We start from the raw sequence: 27,613 nt of genomic DNA, 5'->3' as shown, positions 1-27,613 counted from the left end.
GAGACTTCCAGGTCTCCCTCACAGGTGCAGGGGCCCAAGGACTTTAGTCATCTTCTACTGCATTCCCAAGCCATAGCAGAGAGCTGGATCAGAAGTGGAGCAGCTGGTACTCCTACTGGTGCCCATATAGGGATGCCGGTACTGCAGGTGATGGCTGTACCTGCTATGCCACAGCACCTGTCCCAATATGTCTGATTTAAAGAGGTAGAAATTATCTCAGGATTGAAAGTCAGGAGCTCTAAATTATTGATCTGATATACACCAATTAGTTTAGGTGAATGATCTTTTGCAAGTTTTTTCACATCTCTTATTCTAAATTTCTTCCTTTCTATAACAAGGGAATTGGGCTATTGAACCTTAAGAACTGTTGAAGTTTCAAACTTCTCTGATATTATGATTTATTGGAAACCTATACTGTCTCTAGTACTACATTAAACAACTTGTGGTTTAGACATAACTAGAAGGTACATTTCTAAGATTTTTGACTTATGTTATCAATATAGTGGCCACATGTGGCCATGGAACACTTGAAATGTGGTTTGCATGACTGAATTTTAAATTTTATGTCATCTTACTTAAATTTAAGAAACTAATACTGCATTCAGTTTTTGAAAACCTTTAAACAATTTAAGGATATCACTCTGCTATTCTCAATAATAAATTTTGTGAGATCTAAATATAGATCAAATGTTTTTGATGAAAATTTGGCTTCCAAATTAGGGCATGCTATCAGCATAAAATAAACACAAGATTGAAGACAATATAAAAAAGAAAATGTCTCCATAATTTTTATGTTGTTTATATGAAGTAGCAATATTTTGGATATATTGAGTTAAATAAAACATATTCAATCTGTTTTTACTTCTCAAAATGTGATTACAAATGTCTTTGACATTTATTATGAATAGTGTTAGGCATTAAACTCTATAAATTATTGTAGGTGTTTGGATTGACATACTAGGCTGAGTCAGTCATGGGTGTTTTGGAGAAAAGAATTGTGTCATCCTTTAAAGAAGGCACCTGTACCAGTCTGAGTCACTACTCTCATCAGGAAAGACTTGCCTAAATTACCCTTGCTAACAGGGTTTGTTTCAATAGAGTCAGATAATGTGAGGTCTCCAGGAGTCTCTCTGGTTAATGCTCCCCAAATTGGGATGGGCCATAGGCACCAGGGATAAATGTACTGTCATGTCTCCATCTGAGCATATCCAGCACTCTTACCTCCAGAGCGGGGACCCGTTAGGAGGAGCCTGTTTCCATTCAGTATGAGTGCCTTCTTAAGTGGAGGCCTGAGCCATGCGCTTCCAGAGGCTGTTTGTCCCCTGGTGTCTAACTACTTTTAGCCTGTTCATAGATTTCTGATTTATAGCAGGTAGCAGACAACCATAGACAGTGCTTATTTTGTTCTTTCCACATAAATTAAACTGTATGATCTTGTCATTAAAAAAAAAAACTGGTATGGTTTTCTTCTGAAGGAGAAAGTTATGAATTTGATACCTTCTTCTCTTTGCTAAACTCCATCTTCCTTCTCTGACTCTACAGGGGATAAATGTGGGACCGGGGCAAACCACCTCTCCTGGTCAGTATTTGGTGAGCATGTGGTAACTGACCTGATGTGAATGGAGAAGGTCACCTCCCCTAGACAGAATATGGCGAGTACTGTGCCATGATCAGAGGGGGTCCCCCTCGCTGGTTACAAGTGATAATTCACTGGGAATGCCTTGGGAAGATCACCCTCCTTAAGCCAGAGTGTGGTAACAACCTGGAGGGTCACTGTGTTAGCTCGCTGGGTTTTCTGTGACAAATACCACAGAGTAGATGGCTTACATAGCAGACATTTGTTTTTCTGCCATTCTGGGCTAGAATCCCAGATCAAGGTGTCAGCAGATTCAGTTTTTCTTGAAAGTTTGGCCTGCAGGTAGATGTCCCTTGGTCTGTATTGACTTTCTCCTAATCTCTTTTCCTAATGGCAACAATCATACTGGATTGGGGTCCACCCATATTATCTCATTTTACTTTAATTACCTCTTTAAAAGCCCCATCTCCAAATATGGCTATATTTTGATGTACTGGGAGGGGATCAGTACACAGAAATTGAGTGGGGACACACGTCGTCAAGCCTTTACATCTCTGGTCAGAAACGTAACACTAAAGGATGATCAATTTAATGGACTGTGTAGTCAAAGGCAATGACCACAGAATGGCTGTCAAGTCACATGGGGATTTCCTACTCAAAGGAATGAGAGCAAGAGTATATAGCTTCAATGTGACTACAAATGAGACCATTCTCAAAGGGGAAATTTTACATGATTCTTAAAATTTATAGAAGGCATTGGACCTTCTGGTAAATGTTTTCTTAAGTTGTTATCTAATGGTTGAAACGGTTTGCTAAGTATTCATGTAATATTGCTATTGTCAGCAAGCGATCTAGGACTTGCTCCCTCATTTCTCTATTCTAAGCCCAACTTGTTCTTTCATTTCTCTATTCTCTTCAAGGTAGGAAACTAATTCTATTATGAAGGAATCTGTAGGATGCACAATTTAATCTTTAGACCTTATAAAAGAGATGGCTAACATTTTTCTGTAATAGCATAGCCAAAATAAGAACTTAAATAATAATCTCATAGCTAGATTCACTTCGCCATCAGCGAAGTATACAGTAAGTAGAAAAAACCTCCCTTTCAGGCCAAAGGGAAAGAAAGTTTTAAAGTGAGAATATAATTTTCCTCATGGGCATTGTCTACCTTAGAAAAACTACTACAGAACACGCCTGTGACTATAGACTTGCAGTTCAGGCCACCGAAGATTAGAGATGGGATTTGGGCACTCCCTTGACTTGCATCCTCTGGTCTGCTTTAACACAAACCAGGAGGAAAAGAAAGCTAGGCATCAGAAGCAATGGGTGGCAGGCCTATTAATGGCTGATCTGTACAGTGATCTGCCCTCAAGGAGACCCAACAGGCCAGTCCACTGCAGTGGCTTTCAATGTGGTAAGCCTGGGCTTCAGCAGAAGTCAGCTTGTGAAGAGCCCTGGCAGCTCTGCCAAGAGTTGGATCACTGGAAATGGACCTGCCCTGGAGTCGAAGGATGCCCAGGTCAGAGCCACAGATCTTATTGGCTCTAAGCTGAAAAGCCCTTCACTCAGCCCAACTTCCAAAGTGACCACTGCAGCTGAGGGGATGGTCAAGTAGGGTCAGCAACATTGCAGGCAGAACTGTAAATTTCTTGTTAGAGGTGCCACCTGCCTTGACCTGGCCAGCTCTCCTCCCAGCCCAGCCAAGTAATGAAAGTCAACAGAGTGCCTTCCCCTAGGAGGTTCACACCTCCCTTAGGATGTACCCCATGTGAAGAGATAGATAGGTCTGAGCCTCTTAACTTACAAGGCCTAAAGCCCACCAGATTATTATCAAGCCCCTTCTATCAGGTTCTATTTGCCTCTCAATCAGAAAACTTAATTGTAGCTTAGACAGCACCTTTCTTAGCTCCTCTAATAATGACTCTGTCCTTTGTTCTAGACCCTGTCTAGCGCACTTGGGCCTCATTCCTTTGTAATCATAACCTCTACTCTACCACCAATGGCTCTACTCCCAACCTGTGTGTACTGATGGTCCTCTTCCCCACTTAATGCTGTAATTGTTCAAACCTGGTAAATGCCACTCTTAGGATCATTGGTTACTATCCTCACTCTGTCTTTTATGACCTTGTCTAAATATGAGCAGAGTCGGCAAACTTGGAAGGCTTCCATAGCCTTGGCAACTCATGACGACAGCCTAGGGTGGTTACTGGCGCCATAAACTAGAGTGTCAATTTGTTGGGTCAACAACAGGAGTCACTGTGCACTTGCTCCTCATGTGGGATCTCTGTCCTTAATGTGCTGTACATTGTGATTTAATGCTATAACTAGTACTCAAACAGTATGTTTCACTTTGTGTTTCTATGTGGGTGCAAACTGTTGCAATCTTTATACTAAATTGATCTTCTGTATATAAAGAGAATTGAAAATGAATCTTGATGTGAATGGAAGGGGAGAAGGGGCGGGAGAGGGGAGGGTTGTGGGTGGGAGGGAAGTTATGGGAGGGGGAAGCCATTGTAATCCATAAGCTGTATACTGGAAATTTATATTCATTAAATAAAAGTTAAAAAATTAGAAAAAAAAGTACATTTATAAAAAAAAAAAAGAAAAGAAATTTTAAAGAGGAGGGTTGCAGGGATGTGCTGACTCCTGAATTTTCCTGCAAGCTCTCAGAATAGGTACAGTCTCCTTATCAGCAGCAGGAATTCCTTGTTACTCGAACATCATTGCCAGAGACCAACAAATGTAGCTGAATGTCCATGGAAGAGTGTGATTAGCTCTGGTAGACAACTCTGACATCAGACACAACCATTCACAGCCTATTTAGGAGCATGACAAAAAGACGTGGAACAAATGTAGGCCAAACATCCAGTAATATACGGCAAAGAGGTGATTGGGCAGGGAATGGAAAATAGAAATCAGCCAAGATTTCCGATTTCTGGAGAGAGTTACCTTCTTAGACTTGGAAACTGATGAAAAAGATAATGAAAAGCAGCAGCCAAGGCAAAGGAGAGAAAATGCAAGACATGCTAAGATGCCCCAGGAAGCTTGGTGGCTGAAGCAGAGTCTGTGACTGGGAGGATTGGTTGGAAGTGGTGATGAGGAGAGAAGGTTTTGTGTCCAAGTGTGAAGTGATGTTGGATTGGGTTTATGACAAAGGACAAGGCAGGTTCAGTGTGAGAGAATTACTAACAGCTGGCAATTGGTCAAATGTTGCAATTAAGGAGGTCCACGATTACATAATCACACACACAAAAACCCACCACAGCGATGTACTCCAGACACACCAAGAGGTTACTTACTGGTTGCAGTGCTGGTGCTGAGACCTCTGGCAGGCAGCACCTGTGTTTGTGAAAGAAAAGACAAGTACAGTGTCATTGGTTTGCAGACACCTGAAAAGTCAGCTGAGCATGCAACTTCCTTTTTTATTTCCATCCTACCATTAGGCTTCTCCAGTCAGGCCAATTGTTAGCAACAAGAAATTAGACAGATGGAAGTAATCCTCTCCACCTGACAAGGCTTAGAAGCTAGACCCATTAAACTAGAAAGGAATCAGTGTAAGTAAGGACAGACGGATGTCATTAGATGGCTATGATGCATTCTATGCGTTTATCTTGGGGCACATACAGTGTGGAGCAGAAAACAAACTGCTTGATGAAAATTGGCTTGGCTCCATGAGACAGAACAAGAAAATTTCCCCTTTAAATGATGGCTCTTAAAGTCTTTTGAAAGGAAGGGGACAATTCCACTCCATCTTTTCCCAATAGTTTGCTGCAGCTAGTGTAAATATGTTCTGCCACCAACCCTAGATTTTATAGGTAAAGTAAGAACGCTCAGCTTTGTCACTGTCTTCAGATTCTGAGCAGGTTGGGGTGTGCATTCTTCCCCTTAGCTCCACATATTGGGACGCTCCCTGTCTCAGAAGGGCAAGCTTCGCCGGCGCAGACCTCACAGTGGGGCCCAGGCTCCACAAATCCCCAAGCAATGTTGATGCTCCGAGGAACCTCTACCAAGTCGTAGCGAACTGGGCCCTCCACTGTGAGGGCGGTTTTGGGGCCCAGGGAAGGAGACCCGGTAAGCACAGAAGTTTGGTGAAAAGTCGCAAGCAGCTGGGACGAATCTGGCTTCTTACCGCTCCTCGTACCTAGAGGACGGACTAGTCCGAGGGTGGGAAGCAGCGTGGCAAAGGTTACAGCTACTCCGTGCGCCGCCTCGCCCCTCCCCTCAGCGCGCCCCACCTGCCCCGCGCTGTCGCCCGGCCGCCCGCCGCCAACCAGCCCGGCGCGGGCCACACCCTCTCACCGCTGGGACCACGCCCCGTAGCACGCGACGCCGGCCGGCCGGCGCCCCGCCCCGCCCGTCACGTGACAGCCCCACCCTCCGCGAGCGCCTCCATTGGCCCTCACGCCACAGGGGGTGGGACCTAGCGAACAGCAGTGCCTCCGGAGTCGGCAGCAGTTTTCAAACCTCAACTGTAAGCTTCGGTCATCGTCTGTGCCGCGGTCGCCGGGAGTCTCCTCACCGGGGGCCAGGTCACTACTGTAGCCTCCTGTTGGGGAAAAAGGAAAAGTGGATCTTGCCAACCTCCCACGTCCCCGGCCAGAGCTGGCGAACACGTCCTGTCACGGTTCCTGGCGCGGGGCGGGACAGGAGCCCCCTCAACGGGGGCAGCCTCAGAAGAACCTGCAGTGGCCAGAGAGGTCAGTGTCCTCAGCCTCGCGAGTCCGCGGGCCTCTCGGGATTGGCAGGTGGGCTTGGAGAGAAGGGCGGGGGTCGCCGCGGGAGCGGAGGGATCCGCTCGGACCCCGGGCTCGGACCCTGCCGCCCCTCGGGTGACCCCCTGCTCCGGCCAGAGTCCCGCTTGGCTGGCCCCGTCGGGTGCGGCGCTGGCGGGTGGCGGGTGGTCTTCCTGACACCCCTGCCAGCCCCGGGAGCCCTGCTTGAGGGTCAGCCCGTGCAGCCCTTGGCGGCGGGCTCCCTGGCGTCCCTTGCACGTCCTGCCGACGTGGTCCTCGGGGCACAGGACGTGTTCACGTCTGGGCTCGCGGACACGGCCTGCTCACAGCTGTCTTTCATACGAAGTTCCTGCTCATCTTGCAGGGAGCTTTCAGCTACTCCTTGTGAACCAGATTTTTTTTTTTTTTTTAAAACGCTAGTGACTAGAGAACAAGTCGAATTTTCGGGGATTTTTAAGCAATGTTTTAAAAATAATAAAGTATATAAGGCACATAGTGTACATGGCCCATTCTCAAACCGTACAGCTCCGTGGTGACTACGATTTTGACATTTGCCCGAGTTCTTTGGTTTATTGTAGGGAAAAGCGCCTCACTGAGGTCTAAGTGGAGATAAAGTTGAAAGAGGCTTTATGGCAGCTGATAGCTGGTGTTAGTCCTTCCTGTCTGACTATGATGGGACTGGAGGCAACTCTAACATCAGTTTGTAAATTGCAATTAAGAAGAAAAATGCGTTTTTAAACCCAGCCATAATGCAGGTCAGATTTCAATCATATTTACAGACATTAGGTCTGTGGATCATGTTCACTGATCGTTTTGCCGATGTCATGTTTACCTCTGTGGTAGCAATGATATGCTGAACCTTGCAGGGATGTTTGATAAGGTGTAGCCCCTGTAAGTTTTCGTCCATGAGAAAGTGTGAGCTGAGTCGCCATGGGCTATAGAAATGACTGGGCAAGTGACGGCATGTGTAAGCTGGCATTTTGAATCCAAGAGCACAATTTAATTGAAGGAAAAGATAAACCTACTCTGTCATTGATACACTATTTTGTAGTTGTATGGTGAACTGTCCAGAAGTAGTATTGAACAACTTCTAAAATGTTAGCTTTATAACTACGTACTTACAGAAAATTGTGTAGTGTTTTAAAAGCTGAGATGTTCAACTAAAAAAAAAACTATTTTAAAAATGGGAGTTATTAATAGCTGTTTCATTTCTGAGATACAATTTTACACATTTTAGATCACTTTTCTAAAAATAGGAATCTAAAATTGAAGTAAAATAGATTTACTTACATGGTGGTATGTTTTAAAAAGTAAGCTTTCTGTAATAATTTCAAGACTCTGTGTGTGTGTAGATGGAATAGTTACTTCTCTTGGTCACTGGTTGGTGAATTGCAGCTTAAGACAGAATCATTCTGATGGATCTAGCCAAGACTGATCACTGTCAACATATGAATATCGCATTTGAAGAAGATACATTTTATGGATTACATTTTTTATCAATTTTATTTTTAAGCTTGCACTGAGAATGTTTTACTGCTGTTAAGTGAACCTTTAATCTTTTAATAAGTTTGTTTTAAAGCTGCCTAGCTTTTATAAGGGAGAATTTTGTTATCAAAACTTCCCCCATTTTAATCTGAGAGGCTCAATTAAAAACCCAGAAATCAAGGAAATCAATGACACACTTCCACTCAGTCCTCGATCCACATGCTGTAAACTTGCACGTGTGGTGTATGGTAGTGCATATTTCCTGTATGTAAAACTGGCAGCTAAGAAGAATAGTGGCCATATTCTTTTAGAAGCTTTCGGTTAATTGTTGATTTTTTTTTTTTTTTGGTGAAATTTTTTTTTTTATTTTTTATTTTTTAAACTTTTATTTAATGAATATAAATTTCCAGTGTACAGCTTATGGATTACAGTGGCTTTCCCCTCCCATAACTTCCCTCCCACCCGCAACCCTCCCCTCTCCCACTCCCTCTCCCCTTCCATTTGCATCAAGATTCATTTTCAATTCTCTTTATATACAGAAGATCAATTTAGTATAAAGGTTTCAACAGTTTGCACCCACATAGACACACAAAGTGAAACATACTGTTTGAGTACTAGTTATAGCATTAAATAATTGTTGATTTTTTAAAAATAATTCCTTTGGACTCTGAGTATTCATTATGTCAAAAACATGAACCGTTATGTACTACCTTTCCACTTGGGGAAAACTTCAGATGTATCCAGTTGCTCTCATTTTTCCATAATACCGATGACAATGATTTTATTTTTAAATAGTCTATATTCTATAATAGACTATTGTCAAAGGATATATCTTTGAATATTTCAATTAAAAATGTTTTTATAAATTAAGTCACAAGCACATATTTTATCTAAATGTTTTGCTATTTACAAGGCACATTTTATTTAAATTTTATCTTTGATTTATTTATCTCTTTTGTTTAACCTGGAACTTCACTGTGATCTTAAACATACAAATTAATCAGTTTCTTTTACTATTTTTATATATTTTTGACTCATCCCAGGCTCTTTGCAACTACTCCAAAAAAGAAGTAGTTTTATTTTAGACATTAACAAAATTTTAACATTGAGATATTTTCTGCTTGAATCCTTAAAGGATCAGATTCCATTTTGCATTGTCATAGTTACTGAATAAACAGTACTTAAATGGTACTATTAAGTAAATAGTAATTTATTTTACAACAGAAACCTAATTTTCAGTCTGATGATTGACAACTACTGTGAGTTTGTTGGCCCACTATATTTCCGTTTTCCAACATCTTTTTTTTTTCTAGCTTACAATTATAGGGTTTAATTCTTTTTCTAAAGATGCAAAGAGACAGCATCAAGCCTTGTTGGCTTGGCACAGAATCAGGCCTGGGGTCATTGCCTGGGACTTCAGCCCTGAGGTAGTAAAATAGAGACTGGTTGGACTAGACTTAGCTTACTGGTGTCCTATCATGATTTTCAAGGGATTAAATTTTTCAGCTGTACTTTCTGTTAAATATATATTTTAAAAAAGGTATGTTAGTACAATACATACAAAAAGCCTTCAGAGAGTTCATGGAAAATGTGTGTTCTAAAAACATAATGGGTGAGTTTAAAATATTTTTTTCACCAAATAAACTTATCCTTTAATTTCATTTTCTGTGAACTTTTTGAAGTACTCTAATATAAGGAATAAAGCTTCTTCCCTGAAATTGAAAATCATCACCATCCCTACACCAATACCTTTACTTCTAACTAATGATTAATTCAAATTCGATCCTTCTACCACACCAGCAGAAAATCCCTCCTTTTCTTTTGATGGGTGCTAGATAAATAATTCTACGGTTACTCTGTTTCTTAGAAAAAAACGTGATGCAGTAAATATCTGTGTAGGAGAGGGCTGCTTTCTTACGATCTTGTGACTTACTTTGCTGTCCATTGCCTTTCACATTTACTTCATGAAGATCTAGCTTAATCAATTCTAATAGGACAAGTATCCGAATTTCCTGACTGAGGTATCCCTTAAAATATTGATGTTTTTAGCTAAAGTAGATATTTACATTAAAACAGGTGACCACCTAGTATAGAGAGATAGTTAAATATAAAATAAATTGCCCGTTGACATTATATTTATTGAAATTACAATATATGTTAAAATAATTTTATCCATGTTCCAGACTTTGTGGCCACCCCATTTTGAACTGAAGTTCCTTAATAACATTTTAAAATACTTTTATATTATTTAGCCAAATACTGAATTAAGCAGGGATTAGCTGTGTTTGAAGCTCTAGGACTGTACTTCCAAGACAGATCTCAAATTCTGCTAACCCCTTGAAAACACAAACTGTACCCAAAAGCTGTTTTTGCTATATATCATAGTTCTAATTCAGTTCATCAAACATTTTTTGAATTCCTGCCTGGTACCAGATACAATGCTGCTAAGGCATAAAAGTAAAGCTTACTGTCCTTTTGACACTAAACAAAATTACAGTCTAATATGATGCCTTTTGAGGCAAAGAAATATGCCAGTGGTCCTCTTATGTGAAGCATAAAAGAGAGGCATTTAAGTCAGTTTAAGAGTTTTAGGCAAAGCTTTCTGGAAGAGATGCTATTCTATATTGGGAAAAGTAGAAAGGATGTTTCAGGCAGAGAAATACAACAAAAATATGGAGGCATTACTCAGATATAAATGTGGCAGGAAATGAAACTAGTGTGTGCTAGTTTTACATATGACATGCTATAAGGACTTCAGCTTCTCTCTCTTTCTCTGTAACTCTGCCATTAAAATAAAATAAATAATTTTTTTTAAAAAATCCTTAGTTTATAGATAAATAACTGAGAGCTAATGAAGGAATCAAAGCAGGCAATATAGTTCTGTAGACATTTTCATTATATTCTATTTTTGTGAAACATTTTTCTTGGATATCTGTAATGAATATAATGATGATTATGTTTTAAAAATACAGCTATGTGGTAGACTCTGTTTTTCTTTTGATTGAATCATATTTGCTTTCTCCATTCAAGTAAGTTATGGAAGACCCAGATCAAATCTAATGTTTCTTTTAAAAAAAGTTTTTGTTTATTTGAAAGGCATGGTGACAAAGAGAGAGAGAGATGTTCCATATATGCTGGTCCACACTCCAAATGCCTGCAACAGCTGAGACTGTGCCAGGCTAAAGCCAAGAACTCCCCATGGGTATTCTGTGTGGGTGACAGGGCCCAAGCTCTTGGGCCAACTTTGCTACCTTTCCAGGTGCAATCGTAGGCACCAGGATCTCAAGTAGAACAGCCGGGACTTGAATCAACACTGATGTAGAATGCTGGTGTCCCAAGTGGCAGTTTAACCAGCTGTGTGTCACAATGCTGGCCCCAAATCTAAGTTTTCATTCCTTTCCTCCCTTCACTGATCTACTTATGACTTACTGTGGTAATTGTAATGGGAGTTAAAAAAATTAAAAGCAAATGTACTATTATTTTTAGTAGTACCTGTATAATTGAAAGCTTAATTGTGTCTTACCACTATTAATGTTTTGCCAGTTTTCTAGTATTTCCTTTTCTTTGGTTTTATATTTTACCACATAATGATCATACTATATATAAAGTTATATCTTCCTTTTTTCATTTAGTATTGAATTAAAAAGAGTGCTTGAAAGCACAATTTTTATTGAATATGTAAGATTGTATTATTTAGATATGTTTAACTGTTTCCTTACTGTCGGACTTTGAAGTTCATGGATTCAGCAAGTTCTCTGGGTATTTTTTTTCACTATTGTAAATTATGCATCATTGAACCTAAATCCTGATTATGTCAACAAGACACCCATATTGAATCTTGAAAAATGGGGAGTGGAAAATGCTTACTCATGAAATAGATCTAGTTTTTTATACACTTCAAAGCTGACACATTGCAACATGAGGTAAATATCTTAAAATCCAGAATTTACGTGAGCTGAAAATTGAGAACCTAGAGCCTAACATATTCTGTCTCTATGATTCAGTTGGCATCTTATTGTTCTCCGTTTCCCAAAGCCTGATGAAGTGTAGGGGATGTAGTCCAACTATATTACTTCTTTCTCTATTACTCATGTACAATATAAATTTTATCATAAACATACATATCCATAGATCTTTTAATTTCAGAGTAAAACTTTAAAAAGTCCAAAGATGATCTGAAAAAAAAAATTGAGCATAGAAATTGATATCTATATTGATTTTTCAGAGAGTAATGTGACCAATGTATCTTGAGTGCCATCAGAATGCACAAGATACATGATTATTAATCAAAACAGAAAATAAAAAGACATTTAAGAGTTGAGTTTAGGATAACTTGGGAACCTTTTGTATGTGGAAACGTTGTAGCTACTCAACAATGGCCAGGAGATGCCTGTCAAGAGTATAGAGAGAGGCCGGTGCTGCCGCTCACTAGGCTAATCCTCCGCCTATGGTGCCAGCACTCCGGGTTCTAGTCCCGGTTGCAGCATTGGTTCTGTCCCGGTTGCTCCTCTTCCAGTCCAGCTCTCTGCTGTGGCCCGGGAGTGCACTGGAGGATGGTGCAGGTGCTTGGGCCCTGCACCCGCATGGGAGGCCAGGGGAGGCACCTGGCTCTTGGCTTCGGATCAGTGCAGTGCGCCAGCTGCTGCATGCCGGCCGCAACGGCCAGTGAGGGGTGAACCAATGGAAAAGGAAGACCTTTCTCTCTGTCTCTCTCTCTCACTGTCCAAAACAACAACAACAACAACAACAAAAACAACACAATCAAAGCTTTCTTGACTAATAAGCAAGGAAATACAAAATAAGTTACAGTAAAATTCCATTCCACTATCATCACACTAGAAGACTAATACCTGATTTTTTTTATTAGGAAGGCCCAGCAGGAACCCAGCAATATTTTATATTGTTTACTCACATTATAAAAATTAGGGGGCCAGCATTGTGGCATAGTAGGTTAAGCTGCTACCTGCAATACTAGCATCCTGTGTGGGCGCTGCTTCAAGTCCTGGCTGCTCCATTTTTGATCCGGCTCCCTGCTAATGCACCTGGGAAAGCAGCAGAAGATAGCCCAAGTGCTTGGACCCCTGCACCCACATAGGAGACCCAGATGAAGCTCATGACTCCTAGCTTTGGCCTGGCCCAGCCCTGGCCATTGTGGCCATTTTAGGAGTGAACCAGTAGATGGAAGATCGATATCTCTCTCTGTCTCTGTCCCTGTTTCTGTCTCACTGTAACTCTGCCACTCAACTAAATAAATGAATCTTTTTTAAAAAAAAATCAGTTAATATGAAAGTAATTTGGATATTAAAACTGCATGCATATAAATATCACAAAGTTCCAGATAAATGTGAGCTTCAGATACAGATTAGAATTTTGGAATAAGACTCAGTATGTGGTCAGTTACTCATTCAACAAAATTATTGAGCTCTTTATACATGAAAGCCTTTGCGCTAGGTTCTGCCAGAGGAGAAACTCTAAGGCCTGTAAGAGTTTCTGAATTTAGTATTGAAATGTGGTGAATCCAAGAAACAAGTTATGTTTCTTGTAGTCATTCATGCATTAGTAGATTCACTTACAATATGTGAGTTTACCACCAACTTTGAATATATAAAATTAAATGAGTAGTCATTACCTTGTTATATTAACTCACCTAGTTATGTGATAGCTATAACTGTAAAGAATGAGCTTAAAATAGTGAAGTGTTTGCCTGTGTTATAGTTGTATGGTAACTATTTTTAAGAATTTGGGAGGATTTTTACAGTTTTATTCTGAAATGAAGTTAGCAGCTTCATTCAAGTGTTATAGTGGGGATACCTGATTATGTGTGTGCTTTTTTATTCATTCCTCTTTGTGGCTGGAAGGTGGTTTTTAAATCTGTTTTTTCTCTTTTGTAGTTGTATCTTAAGCCATATTTGGAGTTATACATGTACATCCTGCTTGAGATAACATGTTTTTAAAAATTATGCTTTAAGTTATTTCATCTATCATCTTTCTCTCTCTTTTTTTTTTTTAGATAAGTGAAAATAAGTGAGAAAGAAGCATATTTGGGAGTCATCTAACATGTCACGAAGAAGATTTGATTGCCGAAGTATTTCAGGCATGCTAACAACAACTCCTCAAACCCCAATGAAAATGGAAAACTTTAATAATTTCTATACACTTACATCTAAAGAACTAGGAAGGTAAGGAAACTTTATGATATGTATGTTGTTCAAATTCAAATCTTGGCTTTTTGTTTCTGTAGTACTATAAAACTCACTCTAGGTCATTTACAATGATTAGAAAGGAAAGCCAGCATCTAATCTGTATAGGCTTTAGTGAGTTTATATTGCACATCCAACCCACCTTCGGGGTCACTGATAGATCTGCGTTCTTACTTGAGGCTGTTAGTGGGAAGAGACTTAGCATTGTGAACTGCTGAATATAGTTGTGGTCTCCATCATTTACTAGCTGTTTGACCTCATATAAGTTATTGCACCTCTTAGTGCCATAGCTTCTTCAACTGAAAAGTGGGAAAGAATATAATTGTATCTATTTTACATGGTTGTTTTGAAGATTAAACTAGTTAATCTTATAAAATGCTTAGAATGATATAAAGTTTTTGTTATATAATTTGTTTAAAATTTCTAGGATATTGTGCTGGGCTACAAAAAACAGAAACAGATTCTCCTACTCTTCTTAAATTCAATGAAAATAATTAATTCATATTTGATAGTAAAATTATTTTTCACAGTGAATGAATGTTCTGCAAGTGAAAGTATGTACAAATTCTGTTTGGGTTTACCAAAGTGGAAAGTCCATAAGACTAAGGAGTGACCTGATTGAGATCATTCAGACTACTATTTTAATACACATGACAGTTATAAAAATAAATCAAGTTTTTAAAAATACCTTTTGTATTTTAAATGTGATTAATGTAGGATTAGATCCAAAATTGTGTGATCTACTTGGTTGTGTGATGTCCTTTTTAAATGAGAGAATAGACTAAATGTCTCAAAGTTTCCTTGTATATTGCAACAAATGTTTAGAAATTGCTTTGAATAGGTAATTGAATATGTAAATCCTTGAATAGTACATGTAACAAAATGAATTCTATTTGTTATTATTTTGATAGGCAAATTTTCTTACATTTATTAACTCTTTAAGGGATGTAAGAAACTAGAAATTTCATAAAAATATTTTTTCTGTAAGGGTTTTAGAGAACTCAAACATATGATGAATAATGCAGAATTGTCTTATAAATTGCCATTGTAAAAATCATAAACTTGAAAAAGTTGTACTTTTTATTTAACATTTTAGAGCAAAAACTCTTGATAGAATCTGACTTAAATTCAGATTGCCAGTATCCCATCTTCTAATATCTTTCTGAAAGAAACCTAAGTAACATTTTTCTTTGACTTGTTATAGGCTAATGAGTCATGTGGCAAATATTGAAATGTTTATTTAGTAGACCTTGATAAATTAGAAATCATGGCTCTTTATCTGACAAAAACTTGCTTCAGGTTCTTTGAATATTGTTACCAATTTTAATATCTTAAGCTTTTGTGAAATGGAAATTGGAGTCATAATCTTATTTCTCATGTAGCTGTGCATTTTCAAGTGTATAATTCTACTGTGTGGTTTGGTGAACGATAAAGTTATCTTTGCAAATCAACTGTGTTTTTTTTAATTTTAAGAGGTTATCGTTAAAGAATTCATTTTCCCTTAGCAAACTAAAGGAAAATATGTGCAAGTTAACAGTTCGTTTTTGACTATTCTCAAAAAACTCGCATTGTTCCTGTTTTTTAACATGTTGGTTTAAGCTTTTTTCATCCTCCCCCAATTGAAGCAAGATTTCATAGGACTTCTTGTGGTTAGAAGGGTGAGGCAGATTCAGAAATAAACGTCAGCTTCCTTTGTGGCTTACCTCCCCCCTCCGTTCACATTTTATTGTGTGCTCTAGAATGCAGAAGGGTAACTACTAGACCTGTTCACTGCTGGGAAATCTCGCCAGCCTTGCCTTTTTAGGGCATGAATTAAGTATTATTGTTAAGGGTTTTACATTTTCTTGAATGTTTCTACTAAATTTCACACAGGAACATTATATATTGAAGATTATTTTTGATACTTCTAAACTACAGCTAGCATCTTAGAATGAAAAAAAAAATACTTCTTTCTTTCTCCCTAAGTCATCTGATAATTTTGGTAAAAATATTTACCTTACTTTATACTGTATAAATGAATATATAATGCATATAAATTTATTAGAATCTCAAATAAACTTTTAAAAATACAAATACTTTTAAGTACAGGATACAAAATTATATAGTATATGGTATTATAGAAGGTTATAACTCTGACATCCATTCAACAGATATTTCAGTTCCTGTTGTGTGTAAGGTAATAGTGTAGATTTTATAACTGCTGACATGATCCCTGCCTTCATGGAGCTTTTACATATTGGTGAACACTGACGAAGAAATTATTATCAATATCTTTTCGTCATCGTTGCCTTGGATTAATGAGCACCATACTTATTTTAGAAAGCCTCTCGGGAATATCTGAAACAATTAGATAAAAAGTTTTACTCTTTGGTTTTCCTCTTTGCTTCTGCAAGAATTCCAACTTGTAGGTTAATCATAAAATTGTAGCCAAACTAAATGGCCACATTGGTACTCTAAACATTTTTTTCAGATGCACAGTTTTCTTTTTCCTAAAGTTTCCAAGGTGAATTTATTTTTATAAAACTTAAAATTTCCTTTTTTTCCTCTAAATCTGAGTAAGAATTGAAGACATGAATGACTTAATAACTTTCTTTTCAAAAACAATTTTAAAAAGATGAATTGTTTTGTAGTGGTTCGAACAGAAAACTAGGAGCCTAGATTCTACAGTTTAGTTCTTGGCACTCCTTTTCCATATATGACCTTTCATGAGTCATTTAATCTTATTCTGACTCAGTTTATGCAGTATAAAATTTAGAAAAATTTATAAAATGGTTTGATTTAAAGGGACTAATTTACTTTTCTGTGTGTTCACTGAAATGCAGCATTTTGTATTCCTTTTGGATAGAGTGAGATAGTATTTTATAGTTAAGCATTTTTAAATCTTAAAAAACTGCTTTCAAACATCAAGTTTGTATTTGCAAATTTATTGAGTTGATGTACATTTTAATAAATGTAGGAGTAAAATTGCAGCTTGTTAGTTTTTTTCATTCCTAGCTATATTTTTTAGTACGGTTTCCAGTGCTTTTTCATTGGCATCAATTTGGGGGTGATGTGGGAAATAAAGAGTAGGAATCTTTGAAATCCTGGTCCTTGGAAATAGCAAGTAAAACACTATCAAGCAATGTGTTCCCCTCACACGTCCTCTAAACACCAAGTGACTTAGGAATTGTTTTCCTTGTTAGAGCTGATGTGCTGTGTTGGTGGCATATTCTGAAGATAACTGAGTCACAAGGAGTTGTAGGACAAAAGTGATTTTCCAAAGATTATTTATACCTGGCTTGTTACTACCAGAAATTAGGGAGTAACTTGGCCCTTTAGATAAAAGTTCTTGGTTTTGAATCTACTAGACTCAGGCTTAGGAGGTTTATAGACAGGCTTCAAAATTAGAAAACCTTCTGGAATTGTATGTAAAACTTCTTACTTTAAGGGAAGTTATACATTTTTCTCTGTGGACAGTCAATAGATTTTATTAGTTTCTCAAAATGGTCTTTGACTCTTAATAGCTTTAAGCCTTTGTGAAGCTAAGTTTTGGCTAAATGCAGGCTTATAATGCATAAATATTCCAATGGAAACTCTTATTTTCGATTTCTTTTTAAATTTTGGCTGAGGTGCTGAGAATTATACTGGAGAGAGCCAGAAACATACTTTTTCCTAAAATGATAAATGTGACTTGATGAGTCTGTTTGTACAAAGATGTTCTTTTTTTTTAAGATTTATTTATTTGAGAAGCAGAGTTACAGACAGAGAAGAAGAAGAGAGAGAGAGGTCTCCCACTTGCTGGTTCACTCCCCAAATGGCTACAACGACTGGAGCTGGGCCAATCCAACCAGGAACTAGGAGCCTCTGAGGCTCCCACTGGGTGCAGGGGCCCAAGTACTTGGGCCATCTTCCATTGCCTTCCCAGGCCATTATCAGAGAGCTGGATTGAAGAGAAGCAGCCAGGACACTAACCAGCACCCATGTGGGATACTGTCACGGCAGGCAGAGGCTTATTCTACTATACCGTAGTGCTGTCCCCTGTACATTGCTGTTGATGCCATTAGTTTTCTTAGCTGATCATGAAATGTCTTTGAATACTCCCCATAGGATACATATCCTTAAGTGCCTATTACAGGCTTCATAGACTATGTATTACTAGGACATGGATTAGTAAAACTGCTGTCAAATTGTGATAGAAAATTTCAAAGCTTGTTAAAAGTTGTATCAAAAGACAAAATTATTACACAAATGAAATATGTCAAACAGCCATTTTTGCATTTATTTTAGTTTTTTATATTTGACGAAAAGCTATTTTGATTAGAGTGTTAATATGATCTTTATAGAAGGTACAGTCTTTGGAAAAAAGACCCAAGTTTAAATCTTCATCTTGACCAGATTAAATATCTTCTTTATTGTATACAAAACAAAACAAAATAACATTTACTATATGGGATTGTTATAATACTTAATTACAATAATTTATATCAAGAGTATGGTATAGACTTGGTATACAAATAATATTATTTTCCTATGATGATACATACATACAGAGATACATACAAAGTGGGGACGCATTTGGCCTTTTGACTAAGGTGCCTGTTAGGACACTTTATAGCATGTTGGAATGCCTAAATTTCAGTACTGATTTTGCTGTAGTTCCAGATTTCTACTAATGCAGACCCTGGGAAGCAACAAGTAAAGGCTCAAGTGATTGATCGCTGCCACCATGTAGGAGAGCTGGGTTCAGTTCTCAGCTTCTGGACTCAGCCTGTGCCAGCCCCAGCAATTGTAGGCATCTGGGGATAAAGCCAGTGGATGGGAGCTATCTGTCTCTTGTTATATAAATTTTTTAAAACACTTTAAAATGCATATAATGCTTGATTTAGTTTAGAGAAAGATAAATACCTAGTGGCACAAATATTTAAAGGAATTGGCTTTAAAGGTATAATATAATAGTATCTTATTCTCTATGGAAAAACTATTCTCTATGGAAAAATTAAAGCTGTCCTTACTTTCCCCCTTCAGAGGAAAATTTGCTGTGGTTAGACAATGTATATCAAAATCTACTGGCCAAGAATATGCTGCAAAATTTTTAAAAAAGAGAAGAAGAGGACAAGATTGTCGGGCAGAGATCCTACATGAAATTGCTGTACTTGAATTGGCAAAGTCCTGTCCCCGTGTGATTAATCTTCATGAGGTTTATGAAAATGCAAGTGAAATAATTTTGATATTGGAATAGTAAGTAGATACTTTAATATATTGAAGTAAATCTATAGTATATATTTTTAATACTTTAAGATAAGTTGAATTGTGATGTCAAGAATGATAAAACTGTGATAAGAACTTTAAAAATTAGTGTTCATAAAATATTAGAGAGGTAGTTTAATTTCAAATATTTTTACAAGCTAAAGGTACAGCTTCACACACATACAAAAAATAACAGCACAAAATAAACAAATGAAAAACACATTTGGGAAATGTAGTGAAATGCATATATAGTCTTTGTTGATGGCAAGAGAAATTGTTTGAGCTTTTCTGAAAAACAATCTGATGACAAGTAGAATTGAAATAATTTTCATATTTTTGTCTACCTATTTGAAAAATATCTCCAAGAAAATTTCCCAAGGAGAACAGAACAATAAATTGCATCAAGGTATGCTAGTACATTGTTTGTTAAAGAAATACATTTAGTATGTGTGATGTTTAAAACACTATGTTAGGAATTGTCACAATAAGAAATAAAATATCTCTTGCCACAAGTTCATGGGTGATGGAGATAGAGAATGGTTAGGGTACCTACATGTAGCTCTTTTTTTTTTTTTTTTTTTTTTTTTTGCATGTAGCTCTTAAGTAATGCCTTTATTGCATGATTGTCTGACATTTATTATTATGTCTGATACACAGGTATTTAAGATGTGTGTTTGAATATCTGCAACAATTGGAAGAGATAAGAGATCAGCTAAATTTAGGTTTAATATTCTTTAGGTTCGGATAATTTTTAATAAAGTAAATCTATTTTATAGTAAACTTCAATAGTCATGGTTTTGTTAAACTAATAAATCAGTCATTAAAAATAAACCATTATGCTTTAACCTAATTGGCTCTAATCAGTTTCTACCACTATCTTTTTTCATGTTTAAATTGTCCCAAGTTTATCACTGTTAAATCTATTAGTAGAAGTATGGGGCAGGCATTTGTTGCACTGGCTAGGTTGCCATCTAGGGTACCGTACTTTCCCTGTCATACTGCCTGATTCTAGTCTTGGCTTGTCCACTTCTGATCCAGCTTCCTGCTAATAGGTACCCTGGGAGTCAATAGGTGATGTCTCAAGTTTTGAGTCCCTACCACCCACATGTGACATCTACATTGAGTTTCTGGTTCCTGTCCTTGGCCTGGTTCATTCTTGGCAGACTCTCTATGTATCTATTTTTCAAATAAAAATGAAAATAATAACTAAAAAAATTTTAAAAATTATTGGCAGAAATAGGCTTTCAGGCTACTTCCTTTGTCCTTTTGATATAGTCTTATTTGTGTTTGAGCATTTCTTTGCTTAATGCACGTCAGAATTTCGTCAGCCAACTCTCTAAGAAGTTTTGGTTCTTCTTAGTGGGGAATGGTAATTAGGAAGCAAGATGGGTACTAGACATGCTTATTTTTAAAGGAGTATCATTATTTCTAGGTCTTTTCCAAGAACAATGTTAGAAAATCATATATATATATATATATATATATATATATATATATAGACAGGCAGAGTTAGACAGTGATATATATAAATGTGTGTTACAAAACCTTGCTTCCATTCCTGTACTTTCTGTTATCTTCCTACCCAACCTTTATAAGTTAGTCACATTTGTTCATTTCTGGTTCATTCTTTATACTTCTTTCAAACACGAGCAAATTTTTATAAACTTATGTTTCCTTTCTTACAGAAAAACTAGCATATTACAAATACCCCTTTTCACCTTTCTTTTTAAAACTTATACTAGCCAGAAATCATCCTATATTAGTTCATAAGAAGCTAAGTATTTTTACTAAAGCTGTTTTAAAATGACTGCTTAGCACTCCATTGAATAGTTGGATTTTGTTTTATTCAAATAGCCTTCCATGGATGTGCATTATTCGTGGAGTTGTAGTGCTACTATACTTCATAAAAGTATGATTACTAGGTCAAAGATTGAAAGCATATGTATTTGTATTAGATGCTTCCAAATGTCCCTCCACGTAAGTGGCATACTATTGCTTTAAAAAGGTACCTTTTGGCCGGCGCCGTGGCTCAATAGGCTAATCCTCTGCCTTGCGGCGCCGGCACACCGGGTTCTAGTCCCGGTTGGGGCACCGATTCTGTCCCGGTTGCCCCTCTTCCAGGCCAGCTCTCTGCTGTGGCCAGGGAGTGCAGTGGAGGATGGCCCAAGTGCTTGGGCCCTGCACCCCATGGGAGACCAGGAGAAGCACCTGGCTCCTGCCATTGGATCAGCGCGGCGTGCCGGCCGCAGCGCGCCAACCGCGGCGGCCATTGGAGGGTAAACCAACGGCAAAAAGGAAGACCTTTCTCTCTGTCTCTCTCTCTCTCACTGTCCACTCTGCCTGTCAAAAAAAAAAAAAAAAAAAAAAAAAAAAGGTACCTTTTAAAATTGTTACATTTGTTAATTATATGAATCTGTCTGAAACTTTCTCTCTGAAATGCCACAGCTATGAGTAGAAGTATTTTGATTTTGTGTTTGTATTTTTGTTTTGCTTCTACCTAATCTAACCCTATTTTTGAACCAAATTAAATTGCTTAGACTTCTATGAATTAAATTTACATCCTTGCAGTCAGCTTGTCACTTTTAAGCAATTATTAAAACTTCATTTTTATCTTAATATGTAGTCTACAGGAAAATATTTCATTACCAGTTGTAACATCTAAATGACCTTTTGTCCTTTTTTTGACTATTTATTGGAGAAGTAATATAAATACTACTTTTTTAGAAGATAGTACTACATCTTTCTTTAAGCTGGGGAGAAATTTTGAGTCATTTCATCTCCATTCTCCATGAGGCAAAGACTTCGCTAAACCAAGTATTTAAAGTATATTTGGAGAATTATGTAAAATATATGCAAAGCTTTGATTTTACTTCTGGAAAGAAGGTATCATCTAATTGAACATTTTAAGATTTAATGCTGAATTTTAAAACAAAAATATTTATTATAAAGAGTACTTATTTTTTTGGAGAACATGGAACAAATATTTTGTCCTAGAAATAACAAACCTCAAAAGAGGAACTTGCTTCTGTTCACCAGAGACAACTTTATGAGATTATGTGGGAGAGAATTCATATTTCCTTTTTGTCAGGAAATTACAAAATTGTCTGTCATATACCAAATATATCACTGACCCAACAGAAAAGGATGGACACTGTGACGAACATGCAAAATAGAAAGCTACATCCTCTGGAATGATCTCAGTCACTACAGCAGTGCATTTCAGTATAATCTCAACAATCTCAACAATAAAAATATGTTGGGCATTTACCAGACAGTAGGCTCTATGTTAAACATTTTATCTATAATCCACTTAATTCATAAAACAATTTTCCAAAAAGGGCAGTTGGTAATCACATCACATGCTCTAATTTAGAGAGGCAATGGAATACTCTGCCTAGTTTCTTTCCATTCTAAAATCCTATTGATGGGGCTGGTGCTATGGCACAGTAGCTTAATCCTCTGCCTGCAGTAGCAGCATCCCATGTGGGCACCTGTTTGTGTCCTGTCTACTCCTCTTCTGATCCAGCTCTCTGCTATGGCCTGGGAAAGCGGAAGATGGCCCAATTGCTATTACTATTATCACATATACTCACACATAACACTTGTACAAATGCATAAATACAAATGTTGCAAATTTCTAAAATTTGGGTTGGGGTCCCTTCTAGGGGCAAACTCTTCTTGTGAAGAGAGAAACTGTAGAAGTACCCTGAATATACTAGCCAGGGCAATGATAATGGTGTTAGTGACTTTTCTGACTATCGAGATATTTTTTCTTTTTTGTAGTCACTGATCTGAGCGGCTTTTGTTACAGCATCTGCTTTTCTGCTACTCACTATTTCCATTTCACTTTCAAGTATCTGCTAACTTTTACAATCTGCTTCTTGTGTTACCTGTTTTTTTTTTTTTCTTCCTCTTCAGCTCTTCCTAAGGTTCTATTTCCCATAGCTTTACCTATATGTCTCTTTTGTGTGAAAAATGGTAGTCCAACAAAGAACATTTTTAGTTACCAAACAAAAAGGGAGAGACAGTGTGGTTGGTTTGAAAATCATGGCATTTTGTTTGATCTTGTTATTGAAACAAGCTAAAAACAACAAAATCAGAAACCCTCAGGATCTCTTCCCTGGTTGTAGTAGTAATGCCTATTCATTGTGTTAAATTAGAAGACACGCAAAACAAATAGAAATTATTTGTGGACTATGGTTATTTTGTGGTATATTTTAAAATTATTCTTATGTTTTATCTGTGCATATGTACTTTTAGAAACAAAATTGTGATCTGGACGTACTCAATTCTAACCTCTTTTTTCACTTAAGAATATATTATACACATTTTTCTATGAAGGATATAATGTTTCTTAAAAGTGAATTTTAACTTAACAAAGACTTCCTGAGTTTCTTTCAAAATCAGAGTTTAACAAGAAACTTGCAAATTCAAAAAGGCTGGATGTTGTCTTGGTTTGGAATTAATATTTTTTGGCTTATTATAGTAATATTTACTATTTACCAGGTATTAGTGTTATGAATACTTATATAGATTATCTACTTTGATCTTCATAACATGAATTGTGTTCAATACTTTATATGGATTAGCTAAGTCTTCCACCAGTGAAGTAGGAACTATCATTTATTCATATGTTCAAGTTCATGTATCTAATTAGTGACAAAATTAGAACAAAAACACAGGCAATCATGACTTTAGTAGGCACCTGATAAGTACCCGGCTGTCCAGGTGTCTTATATCTTAGGTACCAGAAAGTGTTTTTTCAGTTTGCTTTTTTGTGTTTTTTATTTGTTTTATATTGTTTTGAATTTTAGAATTGTTGGGAAGGGTTCATTATTGAATTAACTTTAGTGACTATAATGTACATGTTGGTACATAAATAATCATAAAATGTTCATATTGTCATCAAATAATTTATGTTGCTGTACATATGACATTTCAGATCTATTTTTTGTGTATAGCAGATATAAATACTTAAACTGATATTTTATACAGTTTTATATAATTTGAAATTATGTGATCTGATTTCTCTTAAAAGGATTATATTGTCATTATTTATAGCTTGTAAAATGCCTAGCAAGAACTTACTCTAAGATAATCCAATTGTATCTTTTCATTTTCTTATTTGCTTACAATTGCATTATTCATATTACTTAATATAATATTATTAATCATACTGTCTTGCGAGTCTTTTCAGGAATGTAGTCAGACCATTTTCTGTTTTGAAAAGATTGTTTTAGTTGAAACTATATAATTTAGCCAGAAAGGAAAAGAAAGTGTCTCTGCTAGTCTATACCATGGGTTTCTCTTCTCCCCCAGGAGACCTTGAGAAGGGCTGTGAGAAGTAAACATTGACATGCAAGCCAGGAATCACTAGAGATAGTCTGCATATTAATTATTTGTGAAGATTAATTAATTAGTTGTTCAGTTTATAAGTAATGTATTTCCAATTTATATAAATTATTTTGGAATAGCTACTCTAAACTTAATAGGAAACCACAATTTTTAATGTTAAGATTGTCTTTATCACACTACCTTGAGACAGATACTTAAATTAATTTGTCATTAGTTCTTCAAGGAGTTTTGAGACTGGGGTGGGATTGAAGTGAAATAGGAGTATATATAAATAAGAGTATATCTATAAGAGAGTACTTCAAAATATTCATGTAAAGCCTTTTGATTTTTTAAAGCGATTTAATTTTATTTAATGAATATCAAATGTTAGTACTCAGAATTTGGAATATTGTTGTCATTTATTTTCTTCCTTAAGGTCCCCTCCTTTCCACTATGTCTTTAAATGTGTTATGTACACAAATTGTGTGTCTTTTACTTAACAAGTGTACTCAATTTAAAAGCTATCATTTTAGGTGAATGATTTTTAAGTTTCTGTTATTTGAATTTTAATTCAGTGCTGCAGGTGGAGAAATTTTCAACTTGTGTTTACCTGAGCTGGCTGAAATGGTCTCTGAAAATGATGTTATCAGACTTGTTAAACAGATACTTGAAGGAGTTTATTATCTGCATCAGAATAACATTGTACATCTTGATTTAAAGGTAAAAATAATATGTGATTTAAAGTAAAGGAACAACTGTGTTTCTTCTCAGTTCTTGGTGTGGGCAATTCCAAGTTGGTGTTGATAGGAAACTGCAGTCGATTGTGGTTGTCTGCATTGCACTGGGAGTGTTCTTTGCCTGTGTGCTATGTGGACTTGATTTTTTACTGGCAAACAGTAGACTGCATGTGTGAGCAACTCAGGAACTCCTGGGTTCTTGGCTTTAGTCTTTTGGTTTTTTTTCCAGGTCATTCAGGCTCCTTACTTTACCTTGATGCTTCTCCCTCTCATGTTGTTTTTCTTTCCCCACTTAGGCATCCTCCACATCCACACAAAATTCTTAAAATCTATATCAATCTATTTCTTACTTTCTGAGCAGTGGATTCTTCTGCTTCCATTATCACTTTCTTCTTCTGTCCTTCCCCCTTCACCGTTCTCCTCCTCCATCATTATCATTATCATTATCATTATCATTATCATTATCATCATCATCATCATCATCATCATCATTCACTCTATCTACAGCCCAGGCTTGTCTCCTAATTTCCAAATCTTTGTTTCCAGCTACAGATTAGATACTATTTAGATGACCTTAAAATCTTTAATATGAACATGTATCCATGTTAGCCCTTTTGCAAACAAACAAAAATATATTTTTCTGAATTGGGGCCCTCTGTTGAGGGGAAGGATGGTATTTAGCACCTGGCATCCCTACCATTTATCCTATTGATGAAATACTAAAAAAGAAACAACGTGGACAAGGACAGTATAGTCATATTCCCACCACTTCCTGTAGGATATTTTTCCTGCTAAGGACAAACCAAGTGTGTTACATAGCCTCACATAGCACTTGAAGTCAAGGATGGCATGTAAACCTGTATTTATTGAATATAAACAATAACTTAGCTGACAACATAGCTGATTCCTCTCTCTTTTTCCTCCTGTGATAGTCTCTGTGACTTAATAATAAAGTTATTATATATTCCCTCCAAATTGGGAAACTATTATGGTTTTTTGCACAGTCTTTGGTAGCAGCACCTCGCCTGGTGTACAGGTTTTGAAAACAGCAGAGAACTTTGGTTTTTGTAAAATATTTATTTTATTTATTTGAAAGACAGAGTTACAGAGAGAGGTAGAGACAGAATGAGAGGTCTTCCATCCGATGGTTCACTCCCCAGATGGCCACAACAGCTGGAGCTGTGCTCGTCCGAAGCCAGGAGCCAGGAGCTTCTTCCAGGTCTCCCATGCGGGTGCAGAGGCCCAAGGACTTGGGCCATCTTCTACTGCTATCCCAGGCCATAGCAGAGAGCTGGATTGGAAGAGGAGCAGCCGGAACTTGAACCGGTGCCCATAGGGGATGCCGGCACTTCAGGCCAGGGCTTTAACCCACCTGCTGTGCCACAGCGCTGGGCCCCAAACAACAGAGAACTTTGTAATAAGCCTAAAATAGTAAAGCAGATTCACATGGTTCTAAAAGGCAACGGATGAAACATCTTATTGTCAAGACTACAAACCTGGGGACAGTCAGACACAGCTCATATAGAACCATCGTATTTTACTGAACATTTTCTGTACATTCATTACTCCATGCTGCCTTTTATGCTATCCCCAGAACCCCTTTCTATCTGGCATATCCCTACTTAATCTTTTAAGACTCACTGTATACAATATCTCTGCCATAAAACTTTCTTATGGACAGAATTATGTAGTATTATCTTTATTAATGAATATTCTACACATCATGACCAACTAGTCTTTGTACCTATCCATTCAATTTCTATGTCCTCCAAATCCAGAATTTTGTTTTTGACTTTATGCCTCATTCAATATATAGCTGCTTCTAAAAGTAGTTCAGTAAATGTTTAATGAATATCTTAATGAAATATATAATAGCTAATCAATAAATTCCACTTAATTTACATCCAACCTGGGGGAAATACTGAGATTAATATTTTATAGCATATTACTTATCAATTTTTGTTCTTTATTTAGCCACAGAATATATTATTGAGCAGTATATACCCTCTTGGGGACATAAAAATTGTAGATTTTGGAATGTCTCGAAAAATAGGGAATGCATGTGAACTTCGGGAAATCATGGGAACACCAGAATACTTAGGTAAGAATTTCCTATTATTTTCTACACTATTTTGAAATTTAATAAGATGATACCTTTTTAAAAATTAAAGCATATAATTCTAGGATTCATTTGGCTCAAGTGCATTGAAACTTGGTTTACGATGCATTTTAAAGGAAATGTAGTGAATGTAGGAGAATTGAAATGTTCACAGCAATTCTTAGGACATTGAGTACATAAGTGCGAAAGTTTATTGTTTGTGT

General features: G+C 37.0%; 1 protein-coding gene across 1 annotated transcript in view; it reads left to right on the top strand.

Moving 5' to 3' along the window:
- The first annotated feature begins 6,017 nt into the window (after positions 1-6,017).
- Positions 6,018-27,613, top strand: part of STK17B (serine/threonine kinase 17b) — a 33,656-nt gene continuing 12,060 nt past the window's right edge. Inside the window, exons 1-5 of the mRNA XM_062189431.1 lie at positions 6,018-6,273; positions 13,805-13,973; positions 18,999-19,211; positions 25,130-25,274; positions 27,266-27,392. Of these exons, the coding sequence (XP_062045415.1) occupies positions 13,852-13,973; positions 18,999-19,211; positions 25,130-25,274; positions 27,266-27,392 (607 nt within the window). The 5' untranslated portion in view covers positions 6,018-6,273; positions 13,805-13,851. The remainder of the gene's footprint in view (positions 6,274-13,804; positions 13,974-18,998; positions 19,212-25,129; positions 25,275-27,265; positions 27,393-27,613) is intronic.

This window comes from Lepus europaeus, chromosome 1 (genome assembly GCF_033115175.1).
Source record: "Lepus europaeus isolate LE1 chromosome 1, mLepTim1.pri, whole genome shotgun sequence".
In the NCBI taxonomy this organism is placed as follows: domain Eukaryota; kingdom Metazoa; phylum Chordata; class Mammalia; order Lagomorpha; family Leporidae; genus Lepus; species Lepus europaeus.
Note: the sequence above shows the minus strand (reverse complement) of the source record. Positions and strands in the feature narration are given on the sequence as shown.